The sequence below is a fragment of the Macaca thibetana genome, chromosome 20 (genome assembly GCF_024542745.1).
Source record: "Macaca thibetana thibetana isolate TM-01 chromosome 20, ASM2454274v1, whole genome shotgun sequence".
Taxonomy (NCBI): domain Eukaryota; kingdom Metazoa; phylum Chordata; class Mammalia; order Primates; family Cercopithecidae; genus Macaca; species Macaca thibetana.
The window spans coordinates 56,791,692-56,812,477 of NC_065597.1; the positions used below are offsets into that span (position 1 = coordinate 56,791,692).

At 45.3% G+C, this 20,786-nt stretch overlaps 1 protein-coding gene across 1 annotated transcript in view; it reads left to right on the forward strand.

Moving 5' to 3' along the window:
• Positions 1 to 14,114: 14,114 nt before the first annotated feature.
• Positions 14,115 to 20,786, forward strand: part of GPR139 (G protein-coupled receptor 139) — a 45,893-nt gene continuing 39,221 nt past the window's right edge. Inside the window, exon 1 of the mRNA XM_050775021.1 lies at positions 14,115 to 14,539. Within this exon, the coding sequence (XP_050630978.1) occupies positions 14,413 to 14,539 (127 nt within the window). The 5' untranslated portion in view covers positions 14,115 to 14,412. The remainder of the gene's footprint in view (positions 14,540 to 20,786) is intronic.

Genomic DNA, 20,786 nt, shown 5'->3' on the forward strand with positions numbered 1-20,786 from the left:
TTTGGCATTTCCTTATCTTTAAAATAGACATGATAACTGCATCCACCCATCTCATTGAGATGAAATTAGATCATTCAATCAATACATATTGTGTGCATGATTTAATATAATACTCATAATTTTGCAAAGTTAGGAAATACTGCCGCCGTTTTTTATAAAGGAGGAAACTAAGGTGTAAAGAGGTTAAACTACTTGCCAAACTCCTTGCAGTTAGTAAGCAGGGCTTCTGGGATTCAAATCTAACTATGTTTCTTTGAGTTTCAAAGAGTTGGCAAAGAATTAGGCCATTTGGGTCAGGGGCTGGGACAGAGATATGGAAGAATGAATTAAGGCCAAATTATAAAGAGCTCTTTGTGCTTTGCCAAGAAACATGAGGAACATGTCAGTCAAAGTGAAATTTATTTGATAATTTATTCCTACAACAAACTCATAAGGTAGATACTATTATTAATGCTAGTTTATGGATATGTAATAGAGTGAAAGAAAAAAAACTAACATCGGTAGGTTGACGCTACAGCATGGTCTAGAGTTGGCAGTAGGGAACAAGAGAAGGTGGGATTGCAAGGGGGGTGAAACTCAATGGACAAAAATGCAACTAGGTTCTGGGGACAAACCCTCAGAGGTTAGCTATGGGATTGCCAACCTAGGTAGTCTCATTAATGATAATAGGGCTTGTCTTGTGCACATTTGTCACCAAAAATCTATGGGGTGTGACTAGGGGTTGCAGTTCAATCACCTCCTCATCAACTAACATGGGCACCAACTGACCTCAAGCATTTGAGCGATCAACGCTCTGAAATCCCAGATTCTCTTATTCCAGGAAACAACATGATCTAGTGGCTACAGTAGGAAATTTGGGATCAGACAGGGCTGGCCCAGAATGCTTAGTTTCTAGGTGACCTTAGCATACAACTTCAATATTGGGACCTCAGTATAATGGCTCTGGAGTCAGACTACCCAGGTTTAAATCTTGGGTCTGCCACTTATTAGCTGTGTAACCTAACGTAAGCTACTTATAAGCTCTCTGAGGCTCTGTCCCCTCATCTGTAACATGCAGAAGGCAGTTTTACCTACCTGTTAGGATGGTGGAAATGAAATGATATAGGTCATATATTCAATGAATCATTACTAAGAACCTTCCATAAGCCAGGCATGTTCTGATGGTGACAAGACAGACAAGGTCCCTGTTGTCATGGACCTCGCAGTAAAGTAGGAAGAAATAGAGGAAAGACAGATTATTAAAATCACAAAATAATGTCAAGCAGTGATCAAACTAGAGCTGCTTTGGAGGCAGATGGTGAAATTTGAGCAGAGATCAGCATGATGGTTGAGCAGGGAAAATGGCAAGTGCAAAGGCCCTGAGGAAAAAAAAAAAAGAGTTTTTTGTGTTCATGGAGCAAATAAAAGGCCAGTGTGTCTGGACATACTAAACAAACGAAGGGATAGTCCCAGAGCCAATCAGGGACTAGATCCTGGGAGGCCTTGTCACCCTTGTTGGATTTTTATTTTTCTCTACTTCAGAAGGGAAGGTATTGTTTTTCAACAGAGCAGTTCTTACCAGAGTGTCTATATCACAAAACAAGCTCTCCATAATTGATATCTATTACCTCTAAGATGAGGGCAATGCTTTCTATTATGAAGAGTTGTGAGAAATAAATTATACGATATGCAGAAAGGATAGAAAATGTAGGAAATCCTCAAAAGTGTTCATTCTTTCTCATTTCTGCTCCAACACATTTTGACCTCTAAAGCCACATTTGGACCACAAAACACACTATAACAGATGGGTGTTGACCTGCATTTTAAACTGAGAACAAATTTCCCATACACCGTCCACAAACCAAACCAGCCTTGGCAGTTGATTAAAAACAAATGTAGTCCCCAGTGGAGATGTTGCTACCAGGTTTAAACCTCCAGCTGTCCCTGAAAAAGCAGCAAAAAAGAGAAGAGGAAAAAAAAATACATGTTGATTGTGTTCAATGGGCCAAGTACTGTGTAATACAATAATGCAATGTCTCTCCAAATGAGACCATAGAGAAGATTGTTTTTAGAGTTCTCAGACCCTATATGAAATAATATTAACGCAGTTGGTGAAAGAGTTCATCTCCTTCCCATCATTCTAAAAACATCAAGGGAAAGTCTCAGGGGGGTGCTAGCATGTCGTTAACGCCTCTCTAACACTGTCTAATTCCTCCTTTCAGCAAAGAATGAACCTGCCTCACTCTCAGAGCCTTGGCAGGCAACAGCACCAGCTAGAATTTTAATGGCATTGGCTTCCCCCGCCCCCGATTTTTTTTTTTTTTCTTTTTTTGAGACAGCGTTTCACTCTTGTTGCCCAGGTTGGAGTGCAATGGCACAATCTTGGCTTACCACAACCTCCGCCTCCCAGGTTCAAGTGATTGTCCTGCCTCAACCTCCTGAGTAGCTGGGATTACAGGCGTGCGCCACCATGCCTGGCTAATTTTGTATTTTTAGTAGAGACGGGGTTTCTCTGTGTTGGTCAGGCTGGTCTCGAACTGCCAACCTCAGCTGATCCGCCCACTTCAGCGTCCCAAAGTGCTGGGATTACAGGCATGAGCCACCGTGCCTGACCTCCCCTATAATTTTTTTAACGGTTTCCTTCTTTATACAGCAAGATACACTAGTTTGCATATATATGGTAAATTTTAATTTTTAAACAAATGTTAAATATGCAATTTTTAAAAAAGAGGGATTTTTACATGAGGCAGTTTAAATAGTACTAAATAATAGTACAAGTGACAAAAATCATGCATATGGTACCAAAATGGCTAAACTTCAGGAACCGTTCATTTTTTTATTCTAATAGCAACCCTAAGAGGTAGATGCCCCTTTTATCTCTAGTTTACGGGTAGGAAACATTGACACAGAGACAAGAAGAGACTTGATCAAGGTCACAGGGGCCTCTTAACCCAAGGCTCCAGAGTTCGGAATCTTATGCTGACAAATCGTGTTTGTTTCTAGATTTGAAAATATCCAACTTTAAAAATCTTTATGTGCCTCACTTAAGAAGGCTCCAATGACCTGCTGGCTTTAGGAATTTGCTGCCATGTGTATGGTTAACCTTCACCAGCAAACATTGAGCAAAGCCCTAAAGCCTCTTTCTAAGTTTCCTACAGCTTCTCCCCTGACAATGCTGGCTTCAGAGCGAGGCAGAGTGGTACTATAACCCCACGTTGTACAGTAAATTGGTCTCTTAGACCAGTGATACACAGTCCCAGGAACACAGGGCTGTTAAAGAGAGTGAAGCGTTCAGTGCTCAGGTATTAGGGACACTCTGGAACTTTTCTGAGCAGGACAGCTCATTGCTCTGCCTCACTTAGCCTGGCTCAGCCACTGGATTGCCTACCTGGTGGTCTTCCTGGATATTCTGCTTTTGTCATCGTTGCTGCTTGGCGGAACCAGCCTTATCTGTACATTGATGAGTCATGCTTTCTGTACATTTCAATGTTTTATCCCTGCAGGGAGGATTCTGGTAAGTACCTTCACTCTCATCGGTCTTAATTCCTCATGCCGCCCTCTTAGGACTATTTCTGAGGCTCTTAAAGAAAATTGAACTTTTGGGCAGTTGGAGTACAGTGGTTGGAAAAAAAAAGGCTCAGAGATGGGGGAAACGTTCTCATGATTATCTAGTTGGAAAGAATATTCAAACCTTCTCTCTTTTTCTAGCTTGACAACTTTAGTACCTGGAATGCTCTAAGGTGTAATACACAGAATGTGAGAATCTTGGCCTCTGATGCTGTAGAAATTAAGGGAAAAATGACATCTGATAACTATTTATTCAAACACAGATCTGATGTCAACTACAAGTTACTGTTATTATCTCTTTTGGGGCCAATTCTCATGTATGTAATGGATGGCATTAGACTTTGAGTTATAAAAAGCTTCATTTGCATTCCAGTTTGACACTGTGTGTGACCTTAGACTTTTCACTTCAAGTTCTTGGACTCAATTATCTTACCTGTAAAACGGGGGGATTGAATGGAATCTCTGTGAGTCCCCATTTCTTCAACACTAGGAAATAATGGACACATGGCTTGCTTTTTCTGTGCTATAAATTTCTCATCTATAAAACAGGCTTATGATGCCAGCCCTGGCCACTTCACATGGGTAACAATGAGGATTAAAATTAAATGGTGTACATGGCTATACTTCGTTCAGAGTAAAGTTCTATCAATCGTGACGTATTACTATGGAGCAAGGATCACTGGCTGATCAATGCATGTCCTTGGTTGCTAGTAACAGAAACCTTCTCTGACCTGACTGATGTAAACAAATGGATTGTTTTTTAAGTAACCTTCAAATCTCTATAGATCCTTTTCTGGACAGTCCTTATGTGTTTTCATTTTATGGATTTTTTTAAATTGTAGTAAGGACATTTAACTTGAGATATATCCTTTGAACAAATTTTTTAGTGTACAATACAGTATTATTGACTTTGGATACAATGTTGTACAACATATTATCTAAATAATAGAACTTATTTATCTTGCATAACTGAAATTGTATGCCTGTTGACTAGCAACCACCCATTCATTTCCTTCTCCCACTAACCCGTGGCAACCACCATTCCACTCTCTGCTTCTATGAGTTTGGATATGTTAGATACCTCATATAAGTGGAATCATGCAATATTCATCTTTATGTGACTGTCTTGTTTCACATGGCATGATGTACTCCAGATTCACCCATATTGTTGCACATGGCAGGATTTATTTCTTCTTGAAAGGTGAATAATTTTCCACAGTATGTCTATACCACATTTCCTTTATCCATTCTTCCACTGCTGGACATTTAGGTTGTTTCTGGGTCTTGGCTACTGTGCATCGTGCTGCAGTGAATGTGGAGTCAGGACATGGGGCTCACAGAGGAACAGGAAGCCATGGATTTGGAAATGCTCAGGAAGCAAGAACCACAGCGATAGCCCCAGAGCAAATGAGTCCTGTGCAGCCATCCCCACCAAGATGAAGGAAATCCAAACTCTTCTGCTGCCCTCGTCCTTCACTCAAGGTTCTAAGTTCAAAATGACAGCCTGGGCCAGGCGCAGTGGCTCACGCCTGTAATTCCAGCACTTTGGGAGGCTGATGTGGTTGGATCACCTGAGGTCAGGAGTTCAAGACCAGCCTGAGCAACACGGAGAAACCCTGTCTCTACTGAAAATACAAAATTAGCCAGGCGCAGTGGCACACGCATGTAATCCCAGCTACTTGGGAGGAGGCGGAGGCAGACGAATCACTTGAACCCAGGAGGCGGAGGTTGTGGCGAGCTGAGATTGCGCCATTGTGCTCCAACCTGGGCAACAAGAACGAAACTCCGTCTCAAAAAAAAAAAAAAAAGAAAGAAAGAAAGTAAAGAAAAGAAAAGAAAAGAAAAGAAAAGAAAAGAAAAGAAAAGAAAAGAAAAGAAAAAAGCCTGTAATTGACCAAGCTCAGGACACTTGCTCATCCACCTCTGACTGCCCTGGGCCAAGGGATCTCTCCCCTTTGGCTTCTGTAATGGGGTGGCAGGCACCTGAATATACTCTTTGTCCAAAACCATACCCAGTGGGGAAGAATCCCTCTCCAAACGGAAACCACAATCTGTTAGGAAGAAGAAGAAGATTCTGGGCAATCCCTACATGCAAAATAACTACTACCCAGAGACCTATTAAATGCTAAATAATCATAATGTGTCACCCTCAGACAAGGTTTTTGTTTGTTTTTCTCTTCATCATTACTGTTTCCCCACCCAATGGGAAGCAGGTAATTTGGTGACACATATTGCTGTGTCTTTTATTTCCTCTTCTTCTTCCTCTTCTAGTCCCCCTTCTCCCTTTCTCCTTTCTTATTCTCCCTTCTCTCCTTTCTTTCCTCTCTTTTCCCTCCTCTCTTCTCCCCTTATAACCCTCCCCTTTTTTCTTTCTTCCCCACCCAACTCCTGTTACTTTCCAGAGCAAAGTGAGTCTTAAGGGATAGACAGAGGCCTCTCACATCTCTCTGAACCAGAAAGAAAAGGCTTTTCCTGTTACATCAACCTCCTGGTCCTCACCATCCTATTTTATTCTACCATACATACACACATGCACACACATGCATGCACAAGTGTGCAAACATATTCATACATATACATACACACACATGCACATGAACATATACATACACACATACCCCTAACTCTTGCCTTCCCCTTCCTCTCAGGACCCCATTTCCTTCACTTCATCTACGATCATTCTTCATATCCTGATGAAATTTACCCAGGTGCAGCTTGGATTCTTTGTCCTTTCCCTCTTGCCGGGCTTTAGGAGGCAGGCAGGCAAGCAATTGTGGAAGTATTCCCATCCTGCTCTGTGGCTGCCCCTGACCACCTTGAAAAGTCAGTGACAAGCAACAAAAGGCTCTATCCAAACTCGGTAAGAACTGACGTGCACCTCAAAGAACTGTTGTGAGCGATTGCTACAAGAGATGCTCAGCTGTTCACCAAGACATCCTCAACAAGAAGCCACACGTGTGGAGTAAAACAAACAGCAGAAAAACACAACGCTATAGTTCTTATTGGAAAGCAAACAAGAGCTCGCCATCAAAGATAAACTGGTAAAAGCTCTAGCAGAGCAGGCCAAGGTCAGTGGAGAGCTGGGAGCATCAGAGGAAAATATCAGGTGCCACTTTGACAGCCTAATCGCAGGGAAGCAATTGTCTTCCGCGCCAACTCCAAAGGCTGAGCTTCTAAAGAATTGCAACACCACCAGGAGATGTTAGTTTCAACAATTGCTTGTAATAACATACTTGGCCAAGACACACTGCATAAGACACGTTTTCCTACATTTTATTATGATAATTTTCAAGCAGACATAATGTTTCCACTGAAAACCCATCTACCCCTGACCTAGATTCTACCACTAACATCTCCTTGCTTTAAGGTATATCTACCCCTCTATCCATTCTTCTAGCTACCCATCAATCCTTTTAATTTTTTGATTTTTTTTTTTTTTTTTTTTTTTTGAGACGGAGCCTCGCTCTGTAGCCCAGGCTAGAGTGCAGTGGCATGATCTCAGTTCACTGCAACCTCTCCCTCCTGGGTCCCAGTTCAAGCAATTCTCCTGCCTCAGCCTCCTGAGTAGCTGGGATTACAGGCATGCACCACCATGCCCAGCTAATTTTTGTAGAGATGGGGTTTCACCATGTTGGCCAGGCTGGTCTTGAACTTCTGACCTCATGATCCACCCACCTCAGCCTCCGAAAGTGCCGGGATTACAGGCGTGAGCCACCACGCGGGGCTTGGCCTATTTTTTGTTGCATTTTAAAGTGGCAGGCATTCGTACACTTCAACCCAGAACCTCAGCATGAACTAGATTTGTTTACAGTTCATGCGGGAGATATTTTTGACTCCCAGAAATAAAACACATGGGTTGGGGGACACAGAAAGAGATCTACAGATGAGGCATGGAGGATTTTTAGGACAGTGAAACTACTCTGGATGATACTATAATGGCGGGTATATGTCATTATATGTTCGTCCAAACCCATAGAATGTACAACACCGAAAACTAACGCTAATATAAACTATGGACTTTAGGTGATAGTGATGTGTTCACGTAGGCTCATCGGTTGTAAGAAATGGACTGCTCTTGTGCAGGATGTTGATAATAGGGGAGGCTATGCCTGTGTGGGGACGGAGGGCATTTGGAAAATCTCTGTACCTTCAACTCAATATTGCAGTGAATCTAAAACAACTCTAAGAACCAAAGTCTATTTAATTTTTTAAAATAAAACATACAACGTAAATCTGACAGGACTAGTAAGCTGGTATCCCTTGGGCCGAATTCAGCCCACAAACATGCAGCCTGCCTATCGTCGATTTCCATTCCTCCCATTGTGGAATCCCAACTTTTCTTTCAATAAATGGTCCACGTCCTCTCAGAGTCAATGTGGTTTGGGAAGAACTTACCCCTTCTCTTGGCTTTGTCACTGGACACATGAGACACACATTGCAATCAGTACATATATTTTTTGTTGGCTACAGAAATTTAACTCAAACTTGTGAGTTTAGTTGAGATAAGCCCCTGACCCAGGTTGGTTCACCAGGGGTCGTTCCCAGGACTTTTGTTCCAATTCTCTTTTCGTTCTGGTTATTAAGCTGATAGGATAAATTTAGGGATGATAGTGTCCATCTTTTTATTATATTGCAAAAACCTGCTTAAGAATGCAGTTAATCAAGGCAAAGCAGAAGCCATTGATGGAAACAGCCAGGTATGCTTTTGCACCTGGATCAGCCAGGCCTGCAGTCCGGCAAACTTCTATACTTTTCAGTTATAAGAGCCAATACATTCCTTTTTAAAAATAAAACTAGTTTAAGTTTTTCTTCAACAATCTCAATAAAAAGAGTCCTGGGGAATACACGGTTACTAAGGGAGCTGAGCTGGGATTCAAACCCAGGTCTGGATTTAAGCCTCAACAGTTGACAGTTACACTACTTGCACTGCAATTAGGTTCTCCTTGAACATTCCAGGATGGACAGTTCCCCTGCCAGGAGGTGATCTAAATGCAGGAAAGGCAGATAACAGATAACCTTTGAGTGTCAACACAATGTGGTAAGAGGATGTTTCAGGAGAAAGACTGTCCATGTGGGAGGTAAACGGGGATGTGCAGGTCAGGAAAGACTTTGAGGTCAAGGTTATCCTTTAAAGGAGTCCTGAAAAGCAGGGAGAAACCAGAGGGCAGCCTGTGGGAAGTGGGAGGACAGAGGATTCAGCCAAGTGAACCCAGTGTGCTACAAGCCCCATTTCATCAGCCCTTCCATCTAGAACAACCTTAATCATAATCACTGTGTGTTTGCGTTTCACTTCCTATCAATCTATCTGTCTATTCATCTGTCTCCATCTCTCTGTGTCTCTCTTCACATCTCTGTCTCTCCCTGTTTCTCTAGCTGACCCTTTACTCTCCTTCCCTCCTAACTCCCTTTCTCACTTTGCCTTTCCCTCTCCCTCTTTCTTTGCACATACACTCTCCTAACTTCTGGAATGCAGCCCTCTCCATCATCACCACCACCCTAGTCCAAGCCACTATCATTTCTCACATATCCAACATGACAATCTCAAAACTCGTCTTCCCACTTCTATTCTTGCCTCTTTTCCATCAATTCTCCACCTCCCTGACATAGCAAGTATTTGAAAATGCAAGTGTAATCAGAGCACTCCCCTGCTTAAGACCTCGGATAAAGACCAAACTTCTCCCCATAGCCTACAAGACTTCACCCACTCTCTAAATGCATGGATCTCCTTGTACTGCACCTACACACACACACACACTCTCTCTCTCTCTCTCTCTCTCTCTCTCTCTCTCTCTCCCCCCCCCCCTCCGGTCTCCCACCTCCTCAAAGAGTTCTTCTCACTCCCACCCCAGGGCCTATGCACTGCCTCTTTCTTCTACCTGGGATGCTCCCCTCACCCCTAGACCAACATCCCTTCACCTACTTATCCTTCATCCCTTAATCCTTACTTATCCTTCACATTCAGCTCAAATATCACTTCCTCAGAGAAGCCTTCCCTGACTGCCAGACTACATAGAATTTTCCTTGACTCCCTGGTGCATGCTGGCTCATTCCTTTCACTTTTTTTATAACCCTTATCCAAGCCCCAACCACAGTTGGCTTGAGTGCGTCATTGTCATACACAACCAATCAAGTGGATCAACCCCTTGAGCAAATTATCTGTGTGTGTGTGTGTGTATGTGTGTGTGTGTATGAATTGATTCATGCCTGTATCTTGCACTTGACTTAAAGATCCAGGAAAGCAGAGATCATATCAACTTTTAAAAACAATTGTATACCCAGAATCTCATACAGTGACTAGCATAAACACTTCCGGTTTGTTACAGTCCCCACTACTCCCTATTGCGTTCCCAACTCTGAGTAAAGTGTTAGTTGCAATTTAAGTTATGTTTATGTTGCTGTTTATCTTAAAGAATTATCCCTTCATACCGCTGCCTCTATCAAAGGGTGGAGAAACAGAATCTAGACCAAGAGGACCAAGAGTTTCCAGGAAAAATGGGAATAGCATATTTCCCATGAAAGTGAAGAATGCAGACGGGTGGGGTGGCTCATGCCTGTAATCCCAGCACTTTGGGAGGCCGAGGTGGGTGGATCACTTGAGGTCAAGAGTTTGAGACCATCCTGACCAATATGGTGAAACCTCATCTCTACTAAAAATACAAAAATTAGCCAGGCGTGGTGGCGGGTGACTGCAATCCCAGCTACTTGGGAGGCTGAGGCAGGAGAATCTCTTGAACCCGGGAAGCAGAGGTTGCAGTGAGCCAAAATGGCACACTGCATTCCAGCCTGGATGACAAGAGCAAGACTATGTCTCAAAAAAAAAAAAGAAGAAGAAAAAGAAAGTGAAGAATATTTATTACGTGCCCAGGCTCATAGGTATTCAAGTGTGAAACTCCTCCTCTAAAATTCTGTATATATTTCTATTATATTTATTTATTAATTCATCTAAGATTTATTTCTGGACACCGACCTGGCACTGCTCTTTGTACTTGGGATACAGTGAAGGGTAAGACAGATGAAGATCCTGCCTTCATGTTACAAAGCGCCTACATGACAGTGTGTAACGTTTCCTATCACTTACCTATCCTTCCACTAGTCTGAGCTCCTGGTGGTTTCAGCACAGGCTCTGGAGCCAACTGCCTTGGATTCAATTCCAACCGGGTGGTCTTGGGCAAATTACTAAACTTCTCTGCTTTGGTTTTCTCATCTGTGAAATGGGGCTAATAATTGTACCTTCCTTCCATTGTGATAATGAAGATGCAATGAGTTAAGTCGTGGCTGTCTCTTAACAAACCCTCAGTAAATGTTAACTCTTGTCACTCACCTCTGTCTCCGAAGCAGAACTGGCTTCCTGGATGTGTGACCTATGTAGTCACTGAAGGCCCTATGCTTGGAAGGGCTCCATGCTTGGTTTAATGCTCTACTCTTGGTGTCTTGAAATTCTTAATAATTTTCGAACAAGAGACCTTGCATTTTTATTTTGCACTGGGACTTGCAAATTATGTGGCTGGTCCTGACCAGCGTATGTTATGTGTCCAGTAAAATTCTGTTGAAAGAATGAGTAAGTGAATGAATTCAGCCAACCACTGTTGTTGAACTGAGTCTGCCATTGTCATACAGAACCAATCAAGGGGATCAGCCCCTTGAGCAAAATTAAAAGACTTTTGTTGTTAACTCATCCTGCCCATTCCCTGGGACTCAGGAACACTCAAAGCTTGACCTAAGTCTTTGAAGATCTCATCCAGGCCAGGTGCATTGGCTCATGACCATAATCCCAGCACTTTAAGAGGCTGAGGCAGGAGTTTGAAACAAGTCCGCGCCATAGAGTGAGACCCATATCTTAAAAAAAAAAAAAAAAAAAATCTTCTCATCCAAACTATCCATTTTCCAGGAAGCTTGGACCTTGACAAACTGCTAGTGTTCCTGATGGAGCCAGCAGAGGACCCAATCCAATTCCCCATTCTCCAGAACCGCAGTCTGCACCGTTCACACCACACCCTCTTTTTCTCCCAGCTCAGCATTCCCAGGACAAAGGCATACCTGGTTTCTTTCATCCCCATTTTACAGATGGAGAAATAAAGGCCCGGACACAATAAGGTCCATCAAGATTTCCCATGCAGCCCAGTCCCTCTGCCTAGTTAAGTTTGTAGTTCTGTGAAGAGTCTCTAACTAGAGCCCCAGAATTCAAACCACTCAAATCGTTTTTGGAGTGACTAGTCATATATGATCATTATATGCTAAATCCCCCCAACCCCAACAGCATTCTGAGACCCTGGCCTGCAAGGACAAGCAAAGGTAAACTCATCTTCCTGCAGGCCCTGAGTGCTGAGTCCTTTCATTCTTTCAATGTCTATTGAAAGTCTGCAGCATGCAGGCACCGTGTGAAGCTGAGATGCAACCAGGAACAACACAGACAAAAGGCCCTGCCTTTCTAAGAGAAAGTAAAATAAATAAATACAATGTGTATGGTCTGCTGATGGTGCTATACACTATGCAGAAAAATTAAGCAGGGAGGGACAGAGGATGTGAATACTTTGAGGTGGGAGAGGAATGGAGATTTCAACAGGGAGGAGAGTAGAGATTTCAATGGTAAATAGGATTATAAGGGAAAGCTTCAAAGAGAAAAGGACACATAAGCAAAGACCCTAAGAAGGTGAGGAAACAGCTTCCTGCAGCTCTGCAGAGGAAGAGCATCCCAGGCAAAGGGAATGGCCAGTGCAAAAGCCCGGAAGCCTTATCCATCATTCACAATGCAGAGGGCATCTCTGAAGAGACTAGGAGGGTTTTGTCAGATCACATACATTTCCCCCCACCCCTGGCTAGCCCCAGCTTCTCATCTCAGTCTAACCGCCTGCAGACCAATCCAATCTATAGGTTTTTGAACAATTATTTATTGAGCTTCTACAATGGCCAGCCACTGCTTTATTCATCATTGCAGCGGTGTTCTTGTTTTCTTTGTGTTTGCAGTAGTCATATTTAATCAAGAGAGGTCACAATAAAATTTCAGCATCTAATGGGGTCTGAAATCTCAGCCCTGGCCTCACTGGGCTGGGTCCATGCGACTCTGTAATCTGCCCTTTTGTGGGGCCACGTGCCTCCTTGCTTACTACAGACCCAGCTAGATCCAGTAGATGCCCCCCTTATGCAGACTGTCTGGCTCTGTATGCTTTGGAGATTTCCACTCTGCCCTAGAGTGTCCTCCATGCCTGCCTAGGGTAACCCCTAATAAAGACAAGAACTAGATACATGCTCTTTGCTAGTCTTGAGGGCCAGGGGTCCGCTCCACGTTGGGAGACCTGGAAGAGGCTGGGGAAAGCTCAGCCAGTTACTTCTCTCCAGGAATGGATGTGATAGAGGGGTGAGGGGCGTTGGGAAGCAGTGGGGGCGGGGTCTTAGGCTTCTCAGACCCATCACAGCTCTTTGCATAGGCAGCTGCTACAGTCTGCTCCTGGGGATGCCTGGCCTGGGTACTCCTGCAGAATCTTTAACTCTCTCACACTCACTGTCTTGAGCCCCAGACAGATCTCTCTCTCTCTCTCTCTCTCTCTCTCTCTCTCTCTCTCTCTCTCTCTCTCTGTCTCCCCTCTCTCCTAAAGTCTGTGGTGGCCACACAGGGAACCCTCCACCTGCCTGCCCTGAGGAGAAGTGACCACCCACCCACACATTGCTTGGATCCCACCTGCTTTACCAATGCTACCCTTCACACAACCTTCAAGCACTCTAGACAAGCCCCCATGTCTCCCACGTGCGTTTGTGCAAGTTTGGAGTGCCCTGTGAGTGTGGTCTTGTGCACGGTGATGAGGATGCCTGCGTGTTTTCAAGGATCTGGGTGTGGGATGGGAAGGGCATCCGCGTGCATGAGTGAGAGTGTGAGTACACCGCATGCCTGGGTATTGTGTGTCTTTGTGTGAGCGTGGGTGAGTGCGTGTTTGAGTGGCTGCAACATCCTTATCCCTGACTGAAGGGCGGCATGCAGGAGGGGCTTCTCTTAGCCAGTCTGTATCCTCTTCAAACGCACTCCAGTTAGGGGACAGTCCACCGGCGGCCACCCCCCAGAGTCGCCACACACACGCACAGGGATGCACGCACCCCTCTTTCCAGAGCCAGCAAGCTCAGCTCCACTGGTCCAGGAAAACCGTCAACCCTTTAGCATCCTCGCTGCTCCAACAGCCCCACCCCTTCCCCCGTTCTTTGCCCTAGGTGTAGAATCCTCTCTCTGGAGATGGACTGGAAGCATTGGCAAGGGGCAAGAGAGGTGGCTGCGAGGAGAGTGGAGAAAGGCAAACTGAGGACACGCTGGAGGAGTGAAGAGCCGCTGCGGGAGAGGCAGATCCCACCCACACCACGCCCCTCCCTCGGGGTTGGAGATGGGGGTAGCCTGTTTTCCACCCCGGTCTTCCTTCGGGGTTCCCAGGTCTAACTGCATCTTCTCCCCTGAAACTGGAGCCAAGCGAGGCGGCTGGGACCCCCTCCTCTCCCGCATCCCTCCCACCCCACACAGACTCCGCGTCCAGGCAGCCGCTGATTGGCTGCGGGGAGCGGCGTCCCAGCCCCCCGGCTTTGAGGCGGGAGTGGAGCGGGTCCGAGGTGGGAGGCGCACAGACGGGCTCCGGGAGCCCCTCCCGAGGCCCCGCGCCGCGCGCCCCGCACCCTGCGCCCCGCGCCCTGCGGGAGGGCTGAGCCGGGACTCCAGGCGGGCAGGTGCGGAGCGAGGAGAGGGGATCACGGCCAAGGGTAGGAGCCAGTCCTGCGGTGAGAGAGGCGCTGCTGCTCCAGCTGCTGCCTCCGCCGCCGCCGCCACCGAGCCGGCGACCAGAGTCGGGCTGGCAGGCCGGGCGCGAAGCGGCGAGGGGAGCGAGGGGCGCGCTCATGGAGCACACGCACGCCCACCTCGCAGCCAACAGCTCGCTGTCTTGGTGGTCCCCCGGCTCGGCCTGCGGCTTGGGCTTCGTGCCCGTGGTCTACTACAGCCTCTTGCTGTGCCTCGGTTTACCAGGTGAGGGGCGTGGGGGAGAGGGAGGGAAGTCAGGAACCCCAAGTGCCAGGTAACCCTGCCCAGAATCCCCCGTCCTCCCCTGTGCGTTCCCTGGCACCCACTCGGAAAAAGTTTAAGCTTTAAGGTCAACTGCGGAGATTTCCACATGGGGGGAGGAAGTTGCTGTGCCCTGGCTGGGGACGTGTGTGTGTGTGTGTGTGTGTGTGTGTGTGTGTGTGTGTGTGTGTGTTTCATGACTGACGGCGGGCGATGGGCTTGGCGTGTGAGCGCGGATTCGAAGGTGCATTTGTGCGCGCGTCTGGAGGGGGCGGCTTTCATGGGGTCGGCGCGTAGAGGGCTGTGTGTGTGTTTGGCTTGACTGCATGTTCTGGACAGAAGGCTTCGCGGAGGCTTCCCTTCTCCTGTGGCCCCGGCACGTCCACCCCACTTGGGGCACCTCTGCCTCTCTGCCTGACACGAAATGAAGCTGGAGACCCTGACACTGAGCACTCTCTTGCTCGGGGAGGTGGGGGGGGCACTGGGATGGAGAAAGGATGCCTAGCAAGAAAAGGGTCTCCCAGCTGGCTAAGGAGAATCAGGGGTTGGCTCTGGGACCGTGCCCTGGCCAGGGCAAGGGTGCAGAGACACACAGGGCAGCCTGCGGTGACTGCCACCTCAGGGGGTCACAGTCTCCTTGAGGACATGGCTGGCCCCCTGGCTTGGCCTCCAGGTTTACCCACCCTGGGCAGCTCACGCTGCTGCGGATGTCTGGCTGGTCTCACATCTTAATGTCCTTTTCAAAGTGTGGCTGAGACTTGTGCTGAATTCCTGAAGAGAGCTGAGCTGCCGAGAAGGAGGGAGTGCTTGCCTGGGCTGTGTGCAAGAGAGAGGGAGAGAGACAGGTTTTTTCCTGGGGCTCCAGCTTTGGGTGGACCCTCCTCACAGGCAGTCTCGGTGGCAGATAGATTCCTAAAGATTACTTGCCTGCAGAGAGGAGAGAGGGACTGAAAGCAGCGGAGATAAAGAGAGGAAAAAAATCCAGTGTACACCCTAAAATCTTAGCATCATCTCGCTAGTCATCTCTTAGTCTGCGAACCTTAGCATCTTGCTATCCTGGGAACTTGGGAGCTGGATTTCTGAGACCCTGGCTGAGATTTCCTTTCCAAAACATTCAACTTGGCAGTCAGGGCCCCTGATGAGATTGCTTCAATAAATCCCCCCTCTCGAATTTGGCAGGCATGAGAAAGAGCAAGTTTACTAATGTGTGCGCCTCTCTCCCCCAGTCCGTGATGAGGCTTTTATTCCTAACTAATCGCCCCGACTGCCCTAGGAGAGCAGCTAGCCTCTGATTTGCCCTGCCAGGGTGGTAGCACATGTCCTGTAATTACCTTGAGCTGGGATTGATTTCAGTCCAGGTTCTACCTCCCCTCTTCAGCCCTTCGGAGCTTCTCTCCCCAGAGCACTGCTTTGGGAAATGAGTTTTTGAGAAGGTTGGTTATTTGGTGATGCTTGCTGAACCGAAAAAGTGTCAGAACCTCTTTCCCCCTCAGCATTCCCATCAGAACGCTCCCCACCCCACAATCCACCCACCCTTGCACCTCTTCTACCGAGTGAAGTAGCCACTCACTCACTATCCCAGGCTTTTCAAATGAAACCATTTAAGGGACAGAGACAAAGACAAGCAGAGGTTGACCCTTCAAGAGTTCAAAGCAGGGACAAGAGGATGAAGAAAATGAGGAAAAGCTTAGACCTTCAAAGACCTCAAGGTGGAAGCCAAGGTACCTCACACCTTCACGTCCCAACTCCTATGCCAGTTAGGGCCTTCCTAACACATAACATTGACATCTACCGTATGCCAGGCACTGTGCTAGCCACAGGCTTAGCCCAGAGCTTGAGAACTTAAAAGCATGAAGCTAGGGTTAGGATTTGGCTGTTGTTGACGTCTTCATATCCTCAACTAATAGTTTTGGCCACTGTGGTATGTCAAGTATTAACTGGGTGTCAAAAGGACACAAAGACTCCTAGGATGCAGTCTCTGAGTTCCAGGAGCTCCCAGATGGAAGCACATGATTCCAGAGGCAAAAGATGGATGCATAAGGACCTAGCAACCTAGAGAAGAATGGTTGGGGAGGCCAGGCTTATCCAAAAGCCTTGGTCTGTTAGCAGTTTTGTTAAACAGCCTTTAACCTTCGTTAAAGGTTCAAAGGTGAATTCTTTAAGTCATTCTCTTAAAACCATAAGGGGAGACAAGTATGTCCTGGCAATGAAGAGTGAGTGTTAATCCGGGTTCTGCTGGGGTTAGGTTGCAGGCTTTTCATGTCTCTGTGCCTCAGTTTCCACAACTGTAAAGTGGGAATTATGAGAATAGCTATCCCCTGGAGTGGTGTTGAGAAGTAAGGATGTTGCTGGAGATGATGGCACAAGTGAAACGCTCGCCTTGGTGCCTGACATTCATTGATTGACACTGCACGGCTGCAGTCATAGTTATTATGAAGCCGATCAGGTCGTAAGGAGGGGGGTCTGCTTGATCAGCCCCACCAGTGACCAGAGGAGGGACTGAGATACACAGAATAAAGCATTCAGGTCAGCATGTAACTCCGCGTGTTGAGCTCACCACAGTGGTCCCCACCCATCACCTCCCCTCCCCAGCCACCAGCAATTAGCAAACTCTCATTACTCCACCACTGACTGGGAGACACAGCTTTGCTGGGTGTGGAGTAACAGACCGCAGGCCTTGCTCATATTGTTGAAAACTGAGATTTTAAATGAATCACTATTCCTGGCAGTGGACTCACCCCAAGTTTCCCAAATTCTCGCAGTAGTGGTTGGAGACGTGGGTGGGGACTAAGGGATGAATGGGGAGCGCCTGAATGTTTAGCAACAGCAGAGCTAGTATCACAGAAACGTGGTGGATGGCTCTGACTACGTTCAGTCTCTAGGTTGGGAGGAAGAGCTAGGGGATTGCCCCAGACAGTCTAATTTTTAACTGGTTGGTGTAGGATCGAAGGAATTCTAATGCAAAATATGGGTACAGCTTCACCACTTAAGAACTCTCCACCTCTCTCCACCATAATTTTCCCCATCTGCAAAATGGGGGTAACAGCAGTACCTGTTACCCACACAGGTGGTATATATTAAATAAGATCATCTACGTAAAAATGACTTAGCACAGTGCCTTGTCTGAGAAAAGCACTTATTCCTCACTCAGTGAGTTCTCCATACCGGATCTCTGTCACCTATATTATTGCACTTAATCCCTGCCACACCTCTGTGACCTATGCCTGTCTTCGAACTCATTTTACAGTGAACAAACTGAGACTCAGAAAAACGGAGCATCTTATCTATGGTCGCACAGTCAGGTCAGCATGCAAACATACTGTCTTATTAAACAGTGCAATAAAGCAAGCAGTGCAATTTCATTGTGTGGCTTTGCCTTCATTACCGCCAGGCAGTTGTTTGAACTAACCTCGGTCCCTCATTTCTGTGCTCCGTGGAGAAAATCGGTGTCCCACCTGTTCCTAAAACTCCACCTCTTTCCCTCTTTCCTCCTCCTTTCTAAGTAAGCGAGATGTTTCTCACTTCTTGAGACACACAAAATAAGTCAGCAGAGCCAAAAAGGAAGGATTGGGACACTCATTGGGCCAACTGGAATGAGACAGTGCAAAAGAGACAGCAATGCAGGAGAAAATGATGAACTTGAGCCCCTGGGGGAAGAGAGTGAGAGGGAGGATAGTTGAACCAGCTTGATAAGGAAGGAGCAGCGTGAAATTAAACTGAGACTTGAGAGATTTTTTAAAAATTACCTTCTAAAGAGTGCCATGGATGTGCAGAAAGACAAGGTGAGGAAAGAGATGATGGTTTGAAACTGAATGCTGCCCAGCAGAAGGATGCATTTCTGCCACTGCCAAGTGAGGATGATAACATCTGTAACATCTGCCTTTGAGGGTTGGTGCAAGATGAAGGCAGATGATGAGTCTGTAGCCTGGCAGATAGTAAATAAGCCTGACGCATGGTAGCTACCATCGTTGTTCACTAGAAGTAGAAAACTGGTGACCTGTCAGCTGGACTGAGGCCTGCAGATATGTTTTCTTTACCATGTAAACATTTTTAATGAGAGAAAATGGAATAAATATGTTAAAGGAACACACTCTGGAGCTGAACCTCTGGGGTCTGAGTGCTGGCTGTGCTGCTTACAAGTTATGTGACCTCGGGCTAGTGACTTTAACCAGTTTGTGCCTCAGATTTTCTGTTTAAACTGGGGGTGATTATAAGAATAGTCTACACTTCATAGGGTTGCTGTGAAGATTAAACGGGCTGAGCACTGAGCACAATGCCTGGAATACAGTAAGCACTCTATAAGTTATTTTTTCATCATTTAAAAATTAGGAAAAAGTCCCAGCTCACTTTGTGACACCAGCTTTATCAAAACCAGACAAAGACATTACAAAAAAAGAAAACTACAACCAAATGTTCCTCATGAACATAGACACAAAAATCATCAACAAAATATTAGCAATTTGAATCCAGCAATATATAAGAGGAATAACAAATCAGAATCAACTTGAGTTTATCCCAGGAATACAACACTGGCTCGACATGTGAAAATCACTCAGTATAACTAATCATATTAACAAACTAAAAAAAAATTTAAAGCCATATGATCCATCTCAATAGATGCAGAAGAAGCATTTGACAAAATTTAACATCCATTTGTGATAAAAACTCATCAAACTAGAAAGAGAAAAACAACCTATTTAACTTGATAAAGGGCATCTATAAATAATTTACATGTTACAACACGTTTAAAGATAAAAAAAACTGAATGCTTTTTCCCTAAGATCTAGAACAAGGCAAGGATGACTGCTCTCACCACTACTATTAAACATCATACTGGAAGAAGTCCTAGCCAGTGCAATAAGGCAAGAAAAAGAAATAAAATTTATACAGAAAGAAAGGAATTAACTAGTTTTGGTTCACAGATGATACAATGGCCTTCCTAGAAAATCACAAAGACTCCATACCAAAAAAACTCCTAAGAACTAATAAGTGAGTTCAGCATGTTTGCAGGATACATGGTTAGTATGTAAAAACCTATTGTATTTTTATATACTACCAATGAACAATTTGAAATCAAAAATTGGAAATTTTATAAAATAGATTTCCAAGTTCCCTTAAAAACACCAGAAGAATTGACATTAGATTCACATGCCCGGAAGGCAGCAATTTTCTGAAACTAAGGAATAGCTGCTTGCTTTATTTTATTTTTCCTTTCTTCTTCTTCTTTTTTTTTTTTTTTTTTTTTTTTTTTGCATTAAATAGATAATGATATTCATGTGACTCAAAACCTAAAAATATAAAAAGGTACACATTGGAAAGTCTCCCTTCCATCACTTTCTCCTGTTCACCACTTCTCAAATCCACCACCACAGAGGTAACCACTGTTATTAGTGTTTTAGTTTCTTATGTATTCTTTCAGAGTATCTTCGTGCATATCCAAGAAAATATGAATTATGGACTTCAACTCTCCCTTTTTTTCACTGTCCCCAAAATGAGCACATTATACACATTGTCCTACATTTACTCTTTTTCTTCTTAATATATTAATCATCCATGATGGTCTATATAAAGCTTTCACATTCTTTTACACAGCTGTATTGTATTCCATTGTGTATTTGAATCATAGTTTCTTGGTTGGCTGCCCCCCTTTCAAAGGCACATAGGCACTCCAATTCCTTTTTTTTTTTTTTTTTTTTTGAGATGGAGTTTTGCTTTAGTTGCCCAGGCTAGAGTGCAATGGCATAATCTTGGCTCACCGCAACCTCTACCTCCTGGGTTCAAGCAATTCTTCTTCCTCAGCCTCCCGAGTAGCCGAGATTACAGGCATGCACCACCACGCCTGGCTAATTTTGTATTTTTAGAGACAGGGTTTCTCCACATTGGTCAGGCTGGTCTTGAACTCCCGACCTCAGGTGATCCACCCGCCTTGGCCTCCCAAAGTGCTGGGATTACAGGCAAGAGCCACTGTGCCTGGCCGGCATTCCAATTCTGATAGTCCCTAATGGTGCATCTAATTGACCTCTGTAACCTGTATGACTCATCCTTAGGCACATTTGACTATAGGAATCCTATTATAGCAGTGAGAAAAAGAGCACTTCATTATTCCAGGTTTGCTCTGGCAATAATTCACTATGTGACCTTGGCCAAGTTATTCTTAATGGGTCTCTCAAAGGCCCAGGAAAGCCAGGTTCTGCTGTGTTGCCGTAGTTGG